The sequence below is a fragment of the Bombina bombina genome, chromosome 2 (assembly GCF_027579735.1).
Source record: "Bombina bombina isolate aBomBom1 chromosome 2, aBomBom1.pri, whole genome shotgun sequence".
Taxonomy (NCBI): domain Eukaryota; kingdom Metazoa; phylum Chordata; class Amphibia; order Anura; family Bombinatoridae; genus Bombina; species Bombina bombina.
This window is the reverse complement of record NC_069500.1, coordinates 1,097,278,036-1,097,300,527: the sequence shown is the minus strand read 5'-3', so window position 1 is coordinate 1,097,300,527 and position 22,492 is coordinate 1,097,278,036. Positions and strand designations below refer to the sequence as shown.

Here is a 22,492-nt window from a genome sequence, read left to right as displayed (position 1 = left end):
TCAATAACTAACTTTTGGGAGTCCCATAAGTGTGTTATACGGGGTGAATTCCTTAAACACAGAGCCCGCCTTAATAGACAGCACAGATTAAAATATACCCAATTATTGATCGGTAACACATCTCGAAGCGGCACACAAAAATACCCCATGGGACATGGAGACCAAAAATAAATTAGAAGATGCTAAGAGGGAACTACAGGCCCACTTAAGAGAGTCCTTCCAGCGTAAATCCTTAGCGATAAAACAACAGTATTATGAGGGAGGCAATAAACCGGGGAAACTGTTAGCTAGAGCGACCCGTAGAAAGCAGCTCAAAACATATATTTACAGTATCCAAAACCCTGATGGCACTACACTGAAAAGTAGCAAGCAGATTGCAAATTCTTTCCACGCATATTACAAAGCATTATATAATATCTCATATAAGCCTAACCCTGGGGAAAACACAATCACAACAGATGCTAAAATCCAGCTCATAGACCAATACTTAAAAGACCTAGAACTACCGCAACTAGACCCCGAGCAAAAGACCAGCCTAGACGAACCCATCACTGCACTAGAGCTTTCTAAAGCCCTTAAAGACTTCTCCAGTGGGAAATGCCCAGGCCCCGATGGCTACTCATGAAAATACTATAAATTCAACAGTAAAACACTAAACCCAATGATGCTTCAATTATTCAACAGCTTGATAACAGAGCCCACATTATCTGGTACTATGCTCGAGGCACATATCTCACTTATACCCAAACCTGGTAAGCCCCCTACATCCCCAGCGAATTTCAGGCCCATATCCTTGCTGAATATGGACATCAAAATTTTAGCAAAAATTCTAGCAAATCGTCTCAATAAGTACATCCCTTCCCTAGTCTCATCTGACCAAGTGGGCTTTGTGCCCGGTAGAGAGGCAAGAGACAACACCACCAAAGTCCTTCAAATTATTAATTTTGCTCAAACTGAAGGAGTACCTATGGCCCTACTAGCGACTGACGCGGAGAAGGCCTTTGACCGGGTCGATTGGCTCTTCCTGCGTCGAGTCATGTCAGCAATGAATGTCGGTCCAGCTTTCATTAACATGGCATTTGCATTATACTCTGCCCCGAATGCGCGTATCAGAGTGAACGGTATTCTATCAGATAGCTTCGACATTTCCAACGGGACCCGTCAGGGTTGCCCCCTATCCCCTTTATTATTCGCTCTCTCGATAGAAGCGCTTGCCCAAAAGGTTAGAAACAATGCAAACATCAAGGGAATACACATTGGGAACGAGGAACACAAACAGGCATTATACACTGATGACGTTCTCTATACACTCACGAATATAGACACATCTGTCCCAGAGCTCCTGAAAGAGATTAATGAGTATGGCAAGATATCTAACTTCCACCTAAATTTAACTAAATCAGAGCTTCTTAATATAAATGCCCCTATTGAACATATAAATTTCATGTCAAATAGTTATAAGATGACAATAGCGCCCGCTAAACTGAAATACCTAGGTATATATCTTTCCGCAAGCCCATCTGACATTTTTAAAAACAACTACTTGGCCCTACGTAAAGAGATAGTCAACGACCTGTCCTCTTGGAGTAATAAATCACTCTCTTGGTTAGGGAAGATAGGTCTCATTAAAATGAATATTCTACCACGAATATTGTATGTAATGCAAACAGTCCCTATTCGCTTGCCGAATGATTTCCTGCCCCATCTTCAGAGTACCATAGAACAGTTCATCTGGAAAAGTACGAGACCAAGAATACCCAGAAGGACACTGTATCTCCCCAGAGACAAAGGGGGACTTGGCTTCCCAGATCTAACCTCTTACAGGAGAGCCATTTTTCTACAACGACTGGTTGAATGGTCTCAAAATACCACGCAAAGAAAATGGGTCGGAATAGATGGGCAAATCCTACAACTAAATAATGTCGGATCCTTGGCGTGGATCAATACAAATAAATGCCCCAGACTGACACAAAGATATCATATAATACATGAAACGTTGGTTGTGTGGGACAAATTAATAGCCACGAGTACACACATGTCGACCCCTGTCTCGCCAATGCTTCCCATTATAGAAAACCCTGAGTTACCATACTACGAACTCAGCAGACGCGTGTGCTCTCCGTACAGACTTAGAGTAGGAATTTTGTATTATGCCCAGGAAGGAGGCAGATTACAATCACAGCAAAAACTGCAAGAACAGAGTGGCCATGTTTTCTCTTCCTGGTTAAGATACCACCAGCTATCTCACTTCTTACTCAACCACAAACAAAAACACAATTTTCTTAGAAACCTGACACCTTTCGAATCCTTATGCACCGAAAATACTCCGCCTAAAAGACTGATCTCAAAGATTTACAAACTCTTACTCATTCCACCAGACATTCAGTTGCCAACATATACTAGGGTTTGGAATAGGGAGCTTAGCAGTATAATTGAGGAGGATGAATGGATTAAATCCTTTTGCCTAACTAAGAGGTCATCAGTATCAGCCACTGTACAGGAGATACATCTCAAGCTACTGACCAGATGGTATTACACTCCTGCTAGGCTCCATCAGCTCTTTCCTGCGGTTAGCGCCAAATGCTGGAGGGTGTGTGGAGAACAGGTTTCCATTGTCCACATTTGGTGGTCTTGCCCCAGCCTCTCTAGTTTCTGGGAGGCGGTCATGAAGGAGATATCAGAAAAATTGAACACAACCATACCCAACACTCCTGAGACTCTGCTGTTCTTACACCTCCCCAGCATCAAAGCCACACATAGCCGCGCCCTCCTTTTACTCATGCTCACTGGTGCAAAGAAACTCATCCCCAGACTGTGGAAATCAAAGGAGGTACCTGCTTTGGCAGACAGGCGCTCTGCTGTCAATGATCTACTGGTTATGGAAAAATTGCATTATTTCAAGTGTAACCAAATGGTTACATACGAACTAATGATGGCCGTTTGGGCCCCTGCCCCAGTGTGAAACCTGGGGGAGTTCATCCCTCTATCGGAAGGCTGTGTACAGGCCCTTGTTACCCCCCCTTTTTTTTTTTTTTTCTTCTCTTCCCTCCTCTCTCCCTCTCTCCCCCCCACTTCCCTCCAACCTCTTACTTTTCTACCTTTCTTAGGAGTGTCTTGGTAGATTGAGAAGGAATATTATGTACTATTCTCCTTTACATAAAGAATTGACCAACAAATAATTATTAAAATGTCAAGCTTTGCATCTCTGTACTAAAATTTCTGTAATGTGGTTCTGCGCGTTGCGCTCCCACACATGTTGTCTTTGTAATATTGTCCAATGTACAGTGCCTTTGTTTTCTCTTTTACCAATAAAGCTTGTTTTGGAAAAAAAAATAAAAAAAAAAATGACATGCTGTATCTGAATCATGCAAGTTTAATTGCCTATCCCTTTAACACATGATATAACAGTATCAATTTTAAAAGTAAAGGAACTAAGTGTAATTCATATTCCGAGAAAAGCTCTGGGAGACATGAAAAAATTGGATGATATTATAATTCACTGCTCAGATAACGGTGGCAATATTGTAATCTGTCCTATGGAAATGTATTGTAGAGAAGTATAGAAACGATTGAAAGATAAACATGCTATATGCAAATATTACATAATCCTATAAATAATTATATTCAAATTTAAAGTAATTTGAAAAAAATAGGTTTGTTACATCAAAGGAATTGAAATTTCTCTCAGTGAAAAATCCCAGGATTGCTTCCTTTTATCTTATGTCCAAAATCCATAAGAACTCCAATAATCTTTCTGGCAGATCGGTTTTCTTAGGCATTAGATGCCTCACAGAAAAAGCAAGGCATAAGGCAATATATAGATCTGAGACTTCATAGATTTACGAGTCACCTTATGCCAATGGCATGATGGATGCATTATGACAGTTAGAGAACATTACATTGAGCTCTAATACCTGGTAAGTAACCTCTGATCTGGAATCTCTTTATACTTTCATTAAGCATGATTTGGGCATGGAGGCAGTAAAATACTTCCTACAATTAGTATCCGAAGAAGATTGGGAGCACAATTTATTTATTTTGAAGTTTAATAAAACAGCCTCTAATAGTATTTTTCACAGATCTAGTGCACATGCCCCAGGAACAGTAAAAGCTTTACCCATAGGGGAATTTCTCAGAATTAAGAGAAACTGCTCAGGCTTCAAAAATCATTCTTGCAAGAGGGTAAAACATTGACTTGTGTTTTATCTAATTTTCTGAAATATCACAATTCGGAGGATAATGATTTAAAATTCATAGGCATTGAAAAAAAATATTCTTGCGAATGAGAGCAGATCTGGAACATAATTTACTTTGAGCAGAGAGTACATGGGGCTATTTACTCAATTCTGCACATCCATATGGTTTGAATGAAGAAAATAAACTTATTGTGTTGTTTTTGTTCTAGTAGATTAATTGGTACATAGTAGTGCTCCCCAGTGAACATATAGATGTAGGTATATAGATTTACATAACAACACCTAAATTATTATTACTTAATAGGGAAACAGTCAGTAGTAGTGCCTTTGGTTTGTGTATATGTAATACAAATTCATATAAACAGTATAAAATATTGTAGTTAGACTTAAACCAAAAAAATGGCAAAACTGTAAGTTACTAAAATATTAATTTTCTCTCTGTGCCACATAGGGTTGCCAGGTGTCCAATATTCAGTTGGACACTTAATTGTCCAGCTTTTTAAAGGTCCCCTGAGCTAAAGTGTAAAAGCCTCCTATTCCTGTATACATTTCAAACATGGCCAAAAAAGAAGTGACATCTTGCATGCACTATTCTGTATTACTGGCAACCAGAGGGTAACCCCCCCCCCCTTATCTGTTATTGGTAGCCCTGGAAGTGTTAAAACACTGATCGTGCACAATACATGGAGCCACTGTGGGTAACATTTCTGCTCTACGTGACAAAGCCCTGGAATGGATCACCTCCTTCCTCACCGGCAGAACCCAGAAAGTTAGACTCCCACCCTTCACCTCCAAGCCCACAGAAATCAGCTGCAGTGTACCCCAAGGCTCTTCTCTGAGCCCCACCCTATTCAACATCTACATGGCCCCTCTCTTCGCCATCGCCTGACGACACAACCTCAACATCGTCTCCTATGCTGATGACACCCAGCTAATCATCTAACTCACCAGTGACCCCACCACCGCCAAGAGAAACGTCCACGAAGGGCTGACAGCAGTCGCCACCTGGATGAACTACAACTGCCTAAAGCTGAACGCAGACAAGACCGAAGTCCTCCTCCTCTGTCCCACCACATCCGAATGGAATAACTCCTGGTGGCCCACAGCCCTCGGACACCCTCTAGCCCCCACCGACCATGCACGAAATCTAGGTGTCATCCTGGACTCATCGCTCTCCATGGACCGGCAAATCAACGCAGTCTCTTCTGCATGCTTCCACACACTTCACCTGCTGCGAAAGATCTTCAAATGGATCCCAACCGAGACCAGGAAGACTGTCACTCATGCCCTCGTCAGCAGCCAACTGTACTATGGTAACACACTCTACGCCAGCACCACCATCAAGCTCCAAAAGAGACTACAGCGCATCCAGAACTCCTCGGCCAGACTAATCCTTGACATCCCTCGTCAATGCCACATCACCAAATACCTGCGGGACCTGCACCATCAACAAAAGAATAACCTTCAAGCTTCTCACCCATGCATTCAAGGCCCTCCACAACATCGGTCCCGAATACTTGAACCACCGCGTTACCTTCTACACCCCTGCCAGACAACTTCGATCGGCCGACCAAGCCCTTGCTGTCATCCCCCGTATCAGGAAAACCACAGCGGGAGGCAGATCCTTCTCTCACCTGGCTGCCAAGACTTGGAACAACCTCCCGCTGCACCTTAGACAAGCTACCGCACTAACTAAGTTCAGAAAGGACCTCACGACCTGGCTCTTCGACTGAACTGCAACCCTCAGCGCCTTGAGACCCTTACGGGTAAATAGCCGCACTTTACAAGAACCCAATAGATAGATAGATAGATAGATAGATAGATAGATCTGTTGGTGCTTCTGGCAGTCAAGAGTGAGTCACATTATTGCTGTGTATGTTACTGGTAAAGAGGTAAAAATATAGATTTGTATTGGCAGCCAAAGGGATAAAATCACTGCTCAGTTGTGAAAAATATATAGGATCAATCTATAAGTTAGAGCTTTAGGGAGCCCCACCTACCACCTGTGCTAAGCCATCTACCTACATGTGGTCCAGTATTTTTGTGGAGGACAGCTAGCAACCCTTGGGCCACATGGTTTTTAAACATAAATAATATTGTTATCATTAAATTCCTATATATATGTTTTTTCCATATACTTTTTGCCCCTTTATCCATGCACAGTTCTATTCATGCTTCAATTGGCTTCAATGTTTTCGAAGTAAGAAACTTTCAGTGTATAGTAACCAGTTAAACAGAGTAACCACTAAAGGGAATTGGTCATGTCCTGAAATTCTTTTCTAAGTCCTTGACAGGACTATTATCAAGGTAAATATCAGTAAAGCTATTCAATAGAGAGTACATTGTGTGCCACTAGTTAAAGCAGAAATCTATTTTGTATTTTCTAAAAAGGTTAAGATGTTCTTCCTACCAGTAGATATATTACACTTATCTATTATTTCATAGCACTCACCCTCAGTTACCTGTAAATTATTTTTCTTGCCTGCTATTTTCAAAATGCAGAAAGTAATATGTTTAAATTTGAACAAAAGTTATATGTAAAATGCTGTTTTTTTCAAATGTTCATAACGTTTGAATGAGCAGCAGAACTGACTGAAATACTGGATTCCAGGTCAGAATGGTATTTTAAATAAAAAAAAACCCATATTTTTTATGTTTAGAGATTCTGCCATGCCTATAATAAACACTATTTAATTTTAAACTATCGAACTGTAATATTTCTTATGCATAAGCACTGGTTTACGGCCTGTTGTAGTTGTATGGCCAGTTCAATTACAATGACACACCTATGAGCAGCTTTTAAAGGCCTACACATTTGTTAGCACATTTCTGTCACCATTGCCATTACTTTAATAAAATTTAGTTTCACTGATTTTTTTTTTTTTTTTTTATAAAGTAATTTTTTTATTGAAGGACAATTTTCAGGGGTGACAGGTACATATACACATTTTAGGATACACAGATGTCTGGTACAAACTCTGACAGCTGTACAGTAAAAATAGGATACAACCAGAAATTTTAAAAAAATACAGAGCAAATTTTAAGTTACCAAAATATCTGCTCCCCATTTCCTAACAGCATCCACAAGTACATATAGATTTAAAGAGCACATAGAATATCAATTTACAATATAGTTGTAGCCTATACAGTGCTTGTACAACAATAGCAGAATAAAGACAAGAGCTCTCATTTTCTACCTCCTAGACATAGTAAGGCCTTTCTTACGCCTAGATTTAGAGTTCTGCGGCCAAAGGGGTGCGTTAGCAACGCATGCTTTTTTCTGGCCGCACCTTTTAAATACCGCTGGTATTTAAAGTTCACAGAATGGCTGGGTTTTCAGTGCGTTAGGCTCCAAAAAGGGAGCGTAGAGCATAATTTAATGCCACTGCAACTCTCGATACCAGCGGTGCTTACGGACGCGGCCAGCTTCAAAAACGTGCTTGTGCACGATTCCCCCATAGAAAACAATGGGACAGTTTGAGCTGAAAAAAAACCTAACACCTGCAAAAAAGCCGCGTTCAGCTCCTAACGCAGCCCCATTGTTTCCTATGGGGAAACACTTCCTACGTCTGCACCTAACACCCTAACATGTACCCCGAGTCTAAACACCCCTACCCTTACACTTATTAACCCCTAATCTGCCGCCCCCGCTATCGCTGACACCTGCATATTTTTTTAACCCCTAATCTGCCGCTCCGTAAACCGCCGCTACTTACATTATCCCTATGTACCCCTAATCTGCTGCCCCTAACACCGCCGACCCCTATATTATATTTATTAACCCCTAATCTGCCCCCCACAACGTCGCCTCCACCTGCCTAAACTTATTAACCCCTAATCTGCCGACCGGACCGCGCCGCTATTATAATAAAGTTATTAACCCCTAATCCGCCTCACTCCCGCCTCAATAACCCTATAATAAATAGTATTAACCCCTAATCTGCCCTCCCTAACATCGCCGACACCTAACTTCAAACATTAACCTCTAATCTGCCGACTGGAGCTCACCGCTATTCTAATAAATGTATTAACCCCTAAAGCTAATTCTAACCCTAACCCTAACACCCCCCTAAGTTAAATATAATTTTTATCTAACGAAATAAATTAACTATTATTAAATAACTTATTCCTATTTAAAGCTAAATACTTACCTGTAAAATAAACCCTCATATAGCTACAATATAAATTATAATTATATTGTAGATATTTTAGGATTAATATTTATTTAACAGGCAACTTTGTAATTATATTAACCAGGTGCAATAGCTGTTAAATAGTTAATAGTTATTTAATAGTTACCTAGTTAAAATAATTACAAAATTACCTGTAAAATAAATCCTAACCTAAGTTACAATTAAACCTAACACTACACTATCAATAAATTATTTAAATACAATACCTACAAATAACTACAATTAAATAAACTAACTAAAGTACAAAAAATAAAAAAGAACTAAGTTACAAAAAATAAAAAAATCTTTACAAACATTAGAAAAATATTACAACAATTTTAAACTAATTACACCTACTCTAAGCCCCCTAATAAAATAACAAAGCCCCCCAAAATAAAAAAATGCCCTACCCTATTCTAAATTAAAAAAGTTCAAAGCTCTTTTACCTTACCAGCCCTGAACAGGGCCCTTTGCGGGGCATGCCCCAAAGAATTCAGCTCTTTTGCCTGTAAAAAAAACACATACAATACCCCCCCCCCCAACATTACAACCCACCACCCACATACCCCTAATCTAACCCAAACCCCCCTTAAATAAACCTAACACTAAGCCCCTGAAGATCTTCCTACCTTATCTTCACCATACCAGGTTCACCGATCCGTCCTCGGAAGTCTTGATCCAAGCCTCGGAAGTGTTGATCCAAGCCCAAGCGGGAGGCTGAAGAGTGACGTCCATCCTCGGGCTGAAGTCTGGATCCAAGCGGCGGCTGAAGAACTCCATCATCGGGCTGAAGTCGGAAGTCCATCATCGGGATGAAGTCTTCTATCAAGCCGCATCTTCAATCTTCTTTCTTCTGGAGCGAAGCGGAGCCATCTTCTTTCCAACCGACGCGGATCCAACCTCTTCAACCGACGCCTACTCGCCGAATGACGGTTCCTTTAAATGACGTCATCCAAGATGGCGTCCCTCGAATTCTGATTGGCTGATAGGATTCTATCAGCCAATCGGAATTAAGGTATTAAGATGGAATCAGCCAATCAGAATCAAGTTCAACCCGATTGGCTGATCCAATCAGCCAATCAGATTGAGCTTGCATTCTATTGGCTGATCGGAACAGCCAATAGAATGCGAGCTCAATCTGATTGGCTGATTGGATTAGATTGGAAGATGGCGTCCCTCGAATTCCGATTGGCTGATAGGATTCTATCAGCCAATCGGAATTAAGGTAGGAAAATTCTGATTGGCTGATGGAATCAGCCAATCAGAATCAAGTTCAACCCGATTGGCTGATCCGATCAGCCAATCAGATTGAGCTCGCATTCTATTGGCTGGAACCGTCATTCTTCAGTTGGATGTCGGAGGAAGAAGATTGATCCGCGCTGGAGGTCTTCACGATGGAGCCGTTCCTCATCGGATGAAGATAGAAGATGCCGCTTGGATCAAGATGGTTGCCGGTCTGGATCGCCTCTTCTTCCCGGATAGGATGAAGACTTTGGAGCCTCTTCTGGACCTCTTCAGCCGCAGGATTATGGATCGCCAGCCCCCGCTTGGGTTGGATAAAGATTTCGGAGCCAGGACCGATCGGTGATACCCAGCGAGGTGAAGATAAGGTAGGAAGATCTTCAGGGGCTTAGTGTTAGGTTTATTTAAGGGGGGTTTGGGTTAGATTAGGGGTATGTGGGTGGTGGGTTGTAATGTTGGGGGGGGTATTGTATGTTTTTTTTTTACAGGCAAAAGAGCTGAATTCTTTGGGGCATGCCCCACAAAAGGTCCTTTTAAGGGCTGGTAAGGTAAAAGAGCTTTGAACTTTTTAAATTTAGAATAGGGTAGGGCATTTTTTTATTTTGGGGGGCTTTGTTATTTTATTAGGGGGCTTAGAGTAGGTGTAATTAGTTTAAAATTGTTGTAATATTTTTCTGATGTTTGTAAATATTTTTTTATTTTTTGTAACTTAGTTCTTTTTTATTTTTTGTACTTTAATTAGTTTATTTAATTGTAGTTATTTGTAGGTATTGTATTTAATTAATGTATTGATAGTGTAGTGTTAGGTTTAATTGTAGGTAATTGTAGGTATTTTATTTAATTAATTTATTGATAGTGTAGTGTTAGGTTTAATTGTAACTTAGGTTAGGATTTATTTTACAGGTAATTTTGTAATTATTTTAACTATTTTAGCTATTAAATAGTTCTTAACTATTTAATAGCTATTGTACCTGGTTAAAATAAATACAAAGTTACCTGTAAAATAAATATAAATCCTAAAATAGCTATAATATAATTATAATTTATATTGTAGCTATATTAGGGTTTATTTTACAGGTGAGTATTTAGCTTTAAATAGGAATAATTTATTTAATAAGAGTTAATTTATTTCGTTAGATTTAAATTATATTTAATTTAGGGGGGTGTTACTGTTAGGGTTAGACTTAGCTTTAGGGGTTAATCCATTTATTACAGTAGCGGCGAGATTCGGTCGGCAGATTAGGGGTTAATAATTGAAGTTAGGTGTCAGCGATGTTAGGGAGGGCAGATTAGGGGTTAATACTATTTATTATAGGGTTATTGAGGCGGGAGTGAGGCTGATTAGGGGTTAATAACTTTATTATAGTAGCGGTGCGGTCCGCTCGGCAGATTAGGGGTTAATAAGTTTAGGCAGGTGGATGCGACGTTGAGGGGGGCAGATTAGGGGTTAATAAATATAATATAGGGGTCGGCGGTGTTAGGGGCAGCAGATTAGGGGTACATAGCTATAATGTAGGTGGCGGTGGTGTACGGAGCGGCAGATTAGGGGTTAATAATAATATGCAGGGGTCAGCGATAGCGGGGGTGGCAGATTAGGGGTTAATAAATATAATATAGGGGTCGGCGGTATTAGGGGCAGCAGATTAGGGGTACATAGGGATAACGTAGTTGGCGGCAGTGTACGGAGCGGAAGATTAGGGGTTAAAAAAATTTAAATATAGTGGCAGCGATGTGGGGGGACCTCGGTTTAGGGGTACATAGGTAGTTTATGGGTGTTAGAGCACAGTAGTTAAGAGCTTTATAAACCGGTGTTAGCCCAGAAAGCTCTTAACTGCTGACCTTTTTCTGCGGCTGGAGTTTTGTCGTTAGATTTCTAACGCTCACTTCAGCCACGACTCTAAATACCGGCGTTAGAAAGATCCAATTGAAAAGATAGGATACGCAATTGACGTAAGGGGATCTGCGGTATTGAAAAGTCGCGGCTGGAAAGTGAGCGTTAGACCCTTTAATGACTGGCTCCAAATACCAGCAGTAGCCCAAAACCAGCGTTAGGAGCCTCTAACGCTGGTTTTGACGGCTACCGCCCAACTCTAAATCTAGGCCTTAGACTTTTAATATCAGCAGTAGGAAACAAAGGAAGTTTATTTAAATGATGATAGGGACGCTGTTGGACCCTTGACTTATATTTGTAAACAACAACCTAGTTAAATAATTCAAACCTTTCTATTAGGGTTGCACCGATACCATTTTTTTATGACTGAGTACAAGTACCGATACTTGTTTTCAAATACTCGCCGATACCAATTACCGATACTTTTTTTAATGTCATGTGACAGTTTACCAAGCACAATACAGACTAATTATTTAAGAATCCTTATTTATAATTATAAAGGGCTGTAATTCAAAAGACATTATGAAATAATAAAACAGTTCACTGAACATGTTTATAAATAAAAAATATTACAATAAAATATTACATTTAAAGGGGTGATGCAATTGGGTTGTAGGGCTGTTATATAACATCAATCTGACATTTGTATGGAGGTTCGACTCTAAGTTGAACAGTCTTTCACTTTCCACACTACTGCATGGGGCAGAAAGATATTTTTGGGCCATTTTAGCCAGAGCTGGAAATCTGTTTATTAACTGCCCAGTACTTCAGGGGTTTGTCTGAACGAGGTACAGTGATCTCTCCTACAATTTGTATTGTCAGAACAGTAGTAAACAATTTTTAGTTTAGTCTCCACTCCAGTTTAAAATGAAATGGGAACATGCAGTTTGAAAAAACGCCACAAGATAGCATATGGGTAGGAAGTGGAGGTATCGGTTTAAGTATCGGTGCACTCATGCAAATACTTGGTATCGGTACCGATACAGATACTAGTATCGGTATCGGTGCATCCCTACTTTCTATATTTGGTATCAATTATTAAATTAAAACTAGATAAATGTTTAAGAATCAAGTCTGCTTTTTTTTAATGGAATGAATAACATAAGGTAGCCCTCAGTTTACGCCGGGGTTAGGTTCCAGAAGGAATGGTTGTAAATCGAAACCGTTGTAAATTGAAACCCAGTTTATAATGTAAGTCAAAGGGAAGTGAGGGAGATAGGTTCCAGGCCCCTCTCAAAATTGTCATAAGTAACACCTAATACATTATTTTTAAAGCTTTGAAATGAAGACTGTAAATGCTAAACAGCATTATAAACCTAATAAAATAATCACACAACACAGAATATATAATTAAACTGAGTTAAATGAACAAAAACATTTGCTAAACAGCATTATAAACCTAATAAAATAATCACACAACACAGACTTCACTTGCATTTTTCTGCAACAGTTTTTTCTATGTATTCCAATCTGGACTGATTTATAGACAGGAAGATCTTGTTCCTTTGAAATCTGCTCGATAGCTCAAGTCTGGTTAAACTGATTAGTTTCAGCTTGCTTGGCTTTGCTGCAACACAAGCGGACATATCCACCTACTGGCTATTTTAATAAATGCACTGCTTCTCAATGCTTTTCAATAGCAGTCACATGACTGGAAAAAATGGTTGTTATTCTGAAACGGTGTAAATTGAACTGTTGTAAAATGAGGGCCACCTGTATATTAAAAACAAACATAGAAGTGATGAATTATGTATACATCAACCAAAAGTTAGCTAAATGCATGATGCTTAAATGCTCCACCTGGGTGTATATTGCCTAGAGGTGATCTTAAATAAAAAAGGTATGTATTTTGGTGGTATATGTAAGCTGGAAGATATGTTTTGAGCCCTTGTATATGCCAAAACCAACAGATATTCTGGGCATTAATAGCAGCTTGTCATAAATGCTGTATATAAGTGAAATAAGGTAGATCCCTGCAAAAAGCAGAAAGCAACTGAGAAGTATACATATAAAATACTACGACCCAGATTACAAGTTGTGCAGTAAAGCCGTATCATACACACAGCGCAAAATTGATCCTTACCGCTATTTCTATACCACCGGTATTATACGTCTCCCTAAAACTTTATTTGGTTGTGTGTTATGGTGCAGTAAGCCGCATACCGCACAATAACAAAGTTCTGACTTGGCGTGCTTGTGCACGTTTTTTCCATAGAGATCAATGGAGAAGAAAAAATGTAGGAAAAAAACCTGCGATTACGAAATCGCTACAGCATTTTCTTTTTCCCCATTGAAGTCTATGGAGAAAAGAAAGTTAAAATCAGCCAATAGGATGAGAGCTGCTTAAATTCTATTGGATGATTTGAACAGCCAATAGGATGTTAGCAGTTCTCATCCTATGGGCTGATTTGAATTTTCAGCCAATAGAAATGCAAGGTACCCCTTTTGCATTGAATCTTCTGTGTACGGCAGACTATTGCATCACCACCAAGTCGCCTCCGCTCTGTGCCACCGGGATGAAAATTGAAGATCGTCCCGCACTGGATGAAGATGGAGCCGCCTAGAAGAAGACTTTCGCTGCCAGACTTCAGGTGAGTATTTGGAGGTTAGTGGTTTTTTTTTTTTAGATTAGGGCTTTTTTAATTTTCATGGGCACTAAAAGAACTGATTGCCCTTTTAAGTGCAATGCCCATACAAATGCCCCTTTAGGGGCAATGGGTAGATTAGTTTTTTTTAAGTTAGGTCTTTTTTATTTGGGGGGGTTGGGTGGGTGGAGGGTTGTACTGTTAGGGTGGACTTTGTATTTTTTGTGTGTAAAAAAGCTGATATCTTTAGGGCAATAGCCTGTAAAAAGCCCTTTTAAGGGCTATTTGTAGTTTATTGTTAGATTAGGGGGTGTTTTTATTTTGGGGAGGCTTTTTTATTTTAAATGGTTATTAGATTAGGATTAACTTTTTTTATTTTGGATAATTTCGTTTATTTTCTGTAATGTTACATTTTCTTATTTTGTGTAATTTTAGAGTTTGTTATTTTCTGTAATGCTAGATTTTGTTATTTTGTTTAATTTTAAAGTTTGTTATTTTTTGTAATGTTAGGTTGTTGTTTTTTTTGTAGTGTTAGGATTTTGAAATTATGTAATTTAGGTTTTTTAATTTTGGTATCTTATTTTTTTAAAAACAGTAATGTTAGGTTTATTTATAGTTTAAGCTTAGGTTTTTTTTTATTTCACAGGTAAGTTTTTATTTATTTTAAGGTAGTTATAGTGTAACTTTAATTTAAAGTTAGGGGGTGTTATGTTTAGGACTTAATAATTAAAAAAATGTTGTTGCGATGTGCAGGGGGGGGGGGGTGGCGGTTTAGGAGTTAATAGGTTTATTTTAGTATTTGCAAAGTGGCCGGACGCCGGTTTAGGTGTTAATAGGTTGATTAGGTGTTAACGATGTGGGGGGAAAGGTGGATTAGGGGTTAATACTTTAATTTAGGTAGTCGCGATTTGGGTGGGCGGCACATTAGGAGTTAATAGGTTTATTGTTGTATTTGCAATGCGGGGGTGGCGGTTTAGGGGTTAATAGGTAGTTTATGGGTGTGCGTGTACTTTGTAACATATTTATTATGAATTTTGTGAAACATTTTTGTTTCGCAAAATCCATAACTACTGGTCTTTGATTGCGGAATGGATCGTTGCGGTATAGGCCATAACGATCACTTGTGACTTGTAATAATGAGGAGCTGACCATTCCGTACTCAAAGGCCATTTTTTAAGCGGTAAAGCCGTACCGTGCAACTAATCTGGGTCTACATTAGCAATGGCTTATGTCAAGATCTATAAACTACAAATTCTTCATTTTAACAGACTCAAACAGGTATATCAAATTGAGGCGACATCCATCCATATTTAAAAAAGACATAAATGGTCACCCAGCCATAGTTCCCTGTCAGCTATTAATATATTGTATATAGTAAAAACTATATACCACTCTCCTTAGTTTCAAATAAAAACCACTATATTGCCGTAATTAGGTTGGAAATTCATGGCATTTGCTAACCTACACCGGGTAATTATAATAAGCCATCAGATAGGGATCTGGCTAAGCAGCAATGGTATACCTAGGAAACCTCTGAAATATATGTAGCTTTCTGTTGGTACATATTTTAATGGGATAATCTAAGATATGATAGATAGAAGTAGGTACTGAAAAATACAAGAAAACACACAGCTATTATGCATTCTCTTATGGAATCAGATAGTTAACCCCTTCTACATTGTAGAGAGACAAGCAGTGTCAACAGAACATATATAAGAACACATATACGAGGGCTATATTGAGCAGCACTAAACATATCAGAAACTTACATTACTTCTTCATTAAGATTAGTGCTGAGAGTAAAAGCAGAGAAAATTAACAAGAGAATACACACAGTGTATTATGACACCAAAAAATGTAAACGGTCTATTAAGTAGACATGTTTTTTTCTGATACTCTGCTTAAGCTAATCACCAAATAGTAGATTAATAAACTAACTCCATCTTATTCTTACCACACCACATAGGTAAAAAAGCTGCATTTGTACACCGTACTAGGGATTGGATCCAATTTGCTGATGATGGATTGTTCAGCAGGCTCTGGACTAGATGACACCCTTTTATCCAATGCTGAATTATACACCTGTACTGGTAAGTCCTGCTAGGCAGTGGGAGAAGTAGATAGGCTTTGACTCATCCACTGGTCCTCAAGTCTGTTCTAGGTTTCCTTTAAAGGCTTCTCTAGGACCCCCTTCGCCTGGCTATAAGCTGCCTGTAAGGAATCTTTCTCTAATAGCAGCAATAGAGTAACATTTTCCCCAATAGGGCTGGCCACATCCCTCCCCAGGGGGTTAAGAGGCAAACAGGCAGGTCTCTCCTTACAACTGAAGGAAGCAGAATCCTTCTCTAAAAAAGTTGCTCAGAACATAGGTGAGGTTCTTCCTGCTGGTTCAGTGACGTTGTAGTATATGGCACCTTAGAATCAATAGGATCTACTGCTACTTTTGTGGATTGAATAAGAGACAATAGCCAATCAAATCTGTTTAGCACCTATTTTTCACAGCTTCTAGAGTATATATGTAAATAGAACAGTCCCAATGTGACTGTCAAACCCGGGTTACACGGGGGAGTTCTGAGGTTCCAAGTAAGGCTGCTGCCTGAGGACTCAGCGGTCTAGCTCAGAGTCCCATAAATGCACCAAACCAGTTTGTTCAGCAGTGTATAAAGCAACTATATATGGCAAAAATATATCAGGATAATCGTGTGTTTCAGCAATAATCGGCAGATTATCTTTATCCTAGCAGGAGCCTCTGATTTTGATTCTGAACCCAGCTGCTGCCTAGACACGCCCCCTAGTTATACTATTAATGTTATTGATTCACATGCTCATTACTTATGAAAATATGACAATAATATAAAATTTGTATTAAGAGGAAGAGAAGAACTCTGGGATTTGCTGCTTTCTGTCCCCAAAGGCAAAGTGAACTAAAAGAGACTGCACCCTGAGTGATATTGACCTGTTAAGAAGTTTTTCCAGCTTCTCTTCATTCTCAGTTGAGGGCATCTGTCTTTTTTTCTTTTTTTGTATGTAAATTACTCTGGGGTCACCTTAAGAGAAAGAAAGTAAACTAGATATAGAAACCTTACTCGCATGCCTAGAGGGCATGGTTACCAGGTGTTCAGCATTCAACTGGATAGTCCAGTATTTTAGTAGGCTGTCCAGTATTTTAGTAGGCTGTCCAGTAAAATATTTACATAAATACTTGACACTTTAAATGTTGAGGTTTTTTTTCCGTCTCTGAGTGCTCCTATGCTTCAATGAATACAGAGCAGCAAGTGTGATAGCATTATTGTATAGAAAATTATCAAATCTAGGCAAGTATCCACACTTGCTTATCCCAAGAAGTACTCTGTATACATTGTTACCAATGGACCAGGGAACTCTGAGTAAGCTTTGCAAGTTAGATATACAATATTTCATGTTTTTTGCTTCCAAGTATTGTGTTTAACCACAACACTCTCCTTTATGGTGAGGATGCAGGAAAAAAAATCAGTTCTGGGCAACTGTTTAAAGTTTAACTCTGATCAGCAGAAGATATGTTCAATTTGATGCTTGGTAAAGTTTATTTCCAGATACAAAGCAATACTCATGTTAGTTATGGTGGGATATATAAATAGGGAGCAGAAAGTAGTGAGGGGTAGCCAAGAGGTCATATCTCTACTGTTTATGTGTTACAGGCAACAAAGAGGTAAAATTATTGATTTATAGATGTCAGCCAAATGACTGCTTAGATGTGAAAAATATTCAAGGTAGGTTAAGAGTGCATAGTGCTTTGGCAGGGGTGATTTCTTATATCACATACCATTGTGCCAAGTCACTTATAAATTGTCCAGTATTTTTATGCAGGACATCTGGCAAAACTCCTAGAGTGATACAACTGTACCTCACTGATGAGGCCCAGAGAGGCTGAAACATACGTCTGGGGTTTGATGCTTTCTCTCCTACCGAGGAGAATTGAGTGGCAATTTGTCTGTCATTCAGCCCCATTCACAGCTATATTTCGATTTAGATCTTACAGGAACATAAAAAATGTATAGTGCAAGTAAAATTTAATTCATTTTAATGTGTGCATTTGAATTATCTTGTTTTACTTTTTTAGATGTAATAATAATAATGTAAAAATATTTCTGGGTAATGCATTAGGATACCATAAAAATTATTTAACCCTAATGTTTTAGTTAGTACAATGAAGAGACTACAGACACATCTATGCATTTGGTCACAGAAATTATACCAAGGGCTTTGATTATAAGATCATTAATAAAATCAATTCACAATCAATTATTAATCATTGTCATTCAAAGCATGTAATGCTGCAAACCAATTAAACTATAGACCACGTGTCATCAATTGTGGCCCTTCAGAGGTCTTGGAACTACATTTCCCATGACGCTCAGCCAGGTGAGCAAAACCTCTGGAGGTCCACAATTGATGACCCCTGCTGTATACATTAGCAGTGATTAGGTGCAATGTTTTGAATAAAATAGATGTTCATGACTGAGGAAGTATAGAATTATTTATTTACAGCTTATAACTTAATGAATGAGCTTTTGTCATACTAAACACATACACATTTGCATTGATACAATATTGTTAGTAAAGCAGTTCTACACTTACATTTGAAAAAAAATAATTAATTGAATTAGCTAGCAGTGCATGAAGCATTTTAACTATACCTGATATAAAGAGCGTACACTAGGTTGAAACACCATGTTTGTATTGAGCAGAAAGGATCGTATTAGAGGCTGAGGGTAAGTTGCAAGCAGAGTAATTATCCCAATCAGCAATAGATTAACGTGCAAGGAATTTTCAAGCATGTTCTCTAATTTCGATAACACAACACTGATGAATGGACCTGTTGAGGATAAAATATGCACATATTTAAGCATGAGGTCAAAACAATATAACATGTGTAAAGTATAAAAATACAGTCAAGGTATAGAGGAAATTCAATATTTTATAAAAATAAGTACACAATTGTTTCTGTCATGCAAATTTGCATTACTTGCTGATGTTTCGTTACAATAATCATTGCTCTATAATGTTTGTGGCATATTATTTCTTTCTCACTGAATGAACAAAAAAAATAAATAAATATATATATATATATATAATTATTTGTTTGACAAAAAGTTAAATGGCACAATCTTCATGTAAAAGCAAAAAAAAAAGTTTATTGGCACAAAATTAAAACAGCAACGGCATTGACTTGTCTGACATGTTTCGGCTCAGAGCTTTAGTCATAGACATATAAGTATATATATATATATATATATATATATATACAGTATATATATATATATATATACAGTATATATATATGAATACACTGTGTATATAAACACCTTAACATGCATCCAAATCTCACACACAAGTCACAACCCAGTAAACATTGTTTTGTGACCCAGTAAAGGGTCCTGACAAAAGGTTTGAAGAAACCTGCCCTAGAACATTCTGAATTATAAAGTAAGCTACAGCACTTTAGAGAAGAATGTGCTATCTTATTTCTTGATCTTATTTGCTGTTACATTCTGCTTTCCTAACTTGTGTTCCATTTTGGGAGTATTTTATGCATAAGTTATTTTATACCCTGCTTCTTATTTGTACCTTAGAAATATATAAGCTTCTTAAAGGGACATAAAGGGATATTTATCAAGCCTTCAACCGCAAATACACTGGAATTCCGCAGCGTAATTTTGGCGAGCCTGATTCGCCCCATTTATCAAAGCCTACAGACCGGCAAAAGTTGAAATTTGTGACGTAACATACGATCCGCCCGTCTCAATCGGACACAGATCGATCCTTACGTCATTACAGATGTTCCGAATACAAAATTGGCACTATCTGACAACTTTTGCCATTTATCAAATTTCTAACAGGTACGCTCGTCACTTTTCTGGCCCAGCGTACCTGGTTTTCAATCCACTAACCTGAAGGCCGCGTATGCCATAGGAATCAATGGGAGTCTGAAAGCAGTGAAAGCTTATGTTCGATGCTGCCAGATATCCCATTGATTTCTATGCTAGAATAAAAGTTATGTTTACACCTAACACCCTAACATAAGCCCTGATTCTAAACACCCCTAATCTGCCGCCACCTACATAATGTTATTAACCCCAAATCCCGTCGCTCCTGACCCCGCCGCAACTAAATAAATGTATTAACCCCTATCCTGCCACTCCCGGAGCCCACCGCAACTCTAATGAAGTTATTAACCCCTATCCCGCCGCTTCCGGACCCCGCCGCAACTAAATAAATGTATTATCCCCTAAACCTCTGGCCTCCCACATCACTACTACTTACTAAACCTATTAACCCCTAAACCGCCAGCCCTCCACATCGCCATAAACTAAATTAGGCTATTAACCCCTAAACCTAACAACCTGCTAACTTTACATTAAATATTAACTCATCCCTATCTTATAATAAATTTAAACTTACCTTTAGAATTAATGATGACGTCATTTAAAGGGAAACTTCATTCTTCAGAAGACGTCGTAAGAAGAGGATGCTCCGCGCTGGATGTCTTGAAGATGGAGCCACTCCACGCCGGATGGATGAAGATAGAAGATGCCGTCTGGATGAAGACTTCTGCCGGCTTGGATGAAGAGTTCGGCCCGCTTGGATGAAGACTTCTGCCGGCTTCGCTGAGGACTTGTGCCGCTTCGTTGAGGATGGATGTCCGGTCTTTTAAAAACTGTAAGTGGATCTTCGGGGGTTAGTGTTAGGTTTTTTTTAAGGGTTTATTGGGAGGGTTTTAATTTTAGGTTAGGGACTTTGGGCTGAAAACGAGCTAAATGCCCTTTTAAGGGTAATGCCCATACAAATGCCCTTTTCAGGGCAATAGGGAGCTTAGGTTTTTTAGATAGGTTTTTATTTGGGGGGTTGGTTGTGTGGGTGGTGGGTTTTACTGTTTGGGGGTATTTGTATTTTTATTTACAGGTAAAAGAGCTGATTTCTTTGGGGCAATGCCCCGCAAAAGGCCCCTTTAAGGGCCATTGGTAGTTTAGTGAAGGCTAGGGTTTATTTATTTGGGGGGGGGGGGGCTTTTTTATTTTCATAGGGCTATTCGATTAGGTGTAATTAGTTTAAATATTTGATAATTTATTTTTTATTTTGTGTAACTTAGTCGGCTAGATTACGAGTTTCTGCTTTTTCCTAACGCTGGTATTACAAGTCTGGCAGGTACAGGTGTACCGCTCACTTTTTTCCCATGACTCGAATATACCGCAAATCCACTTACGTAAATTGCGTATCACATATTTTCAATGGGACTTGCATAACGTCGGTATTACGAGTCTTGGAAAAAGTGAGTGGTAGACCCTCTCCTGTCAAGACTCGTACTGCATTTAAAAGTCAGTAGTTAAGAGTTTTATGGGCTAACGCCGTAACATATACTGCTAAAAAGTACACTAACACCCATAAACTACCTATTAACCCCTAAACCGAGCCCCCCCCCCCACATCGCAAACACTTAAATACAATTTTAACCCCTAATCTGCGGACCGGACATCGCCGCCACTTTAATAAATATATTAACCCCTATACCGCCGCACTCCCGCCTCACAAACATTAGTTAAATTTTATTAACCCCTAATCTGCCGTCCCTAACATCGCCGACACCTACCTACATTTATTAACCCCTAATCTGCCGCCCCAACATCGCCACAACTATATTAAATGTATAAACCCCTAAATCTAAGTCTAACCCCCCCTAACTTAAATATAATTTAAAATACGGTAATCTAAATAAAATAACTTTAATTAACTAAATTATTCCTATTTAAAACTAAATACTTACCTATAAAATAAACCCTAAGCTAGCTACAATATAACTAATAGTTACATTGTAGCTAGCTTAGGGTTTATTTTTATTTTACAGGGAAGTTTGTATTTATTTTAACTAGGTACAATAGTTATTAAATAGTTATTAACTATTTAATAGCTACCTAGCTAAAATAAAGACAAATTTACCTGTAAAATAAAAATAAACCTAAGTTACAATTACACCTAACACTACACTATAATTAAATTAATTACCTAAACTAACTACAATTAAATACAGTTATCTAAATTACAAAATAAACAAACACTAAATTACAGAAAATAATAAAATAATTACAATAGAATAATTTTTGACCTGTAAAAAAAAATACAGGCAGAATGCTGCATTTTTGCAGGAGTTTTTTTGCAGGTGTTTTTTTTTCAGCCAAATCTGCCCCATTGATTCCTATGAGGAAATCGTGCACAAGCACGTTTAGCCAGCTCACTGCTACCGTAAGCAGTGCTGGTATTGAGGTGAGATGTGGAGCAAAATTTTGCTCTTTGCTCAATTTTCTGCGGCTAACGCCGGGTTTGTAAAAGCCCGTAATACCAGCATTGTCTGTAGGTGAGCGGTGAGCTGAA

General features: G+C 38.7%; 1 protein-coding gene across 2 annotated transcripts in view; it reads right to left on the bottom strand.

The window, feature by feature from the left end:
• Positions 1-22,492, bottom strand: part of FHIP1A (FHF complex subunit HOOK interacting protein 1A) — a 477,992-nt gene that overhangs the window by 26,217 nt on the left and 429,283 nt on the right. For both annotated transcript variants that reach the window (XM_053703737.1, XM_053703738.1), the window contains exon 10: positions 18,763-18,941. In XM_053703737.1, the coding sequence (XP_053559712.1) occupies positions 18,763-18,941 (179 nt within the window). The remainder of the gene's footprint in view (positions 1-18,762; positions 18,942-22,492) is intronic.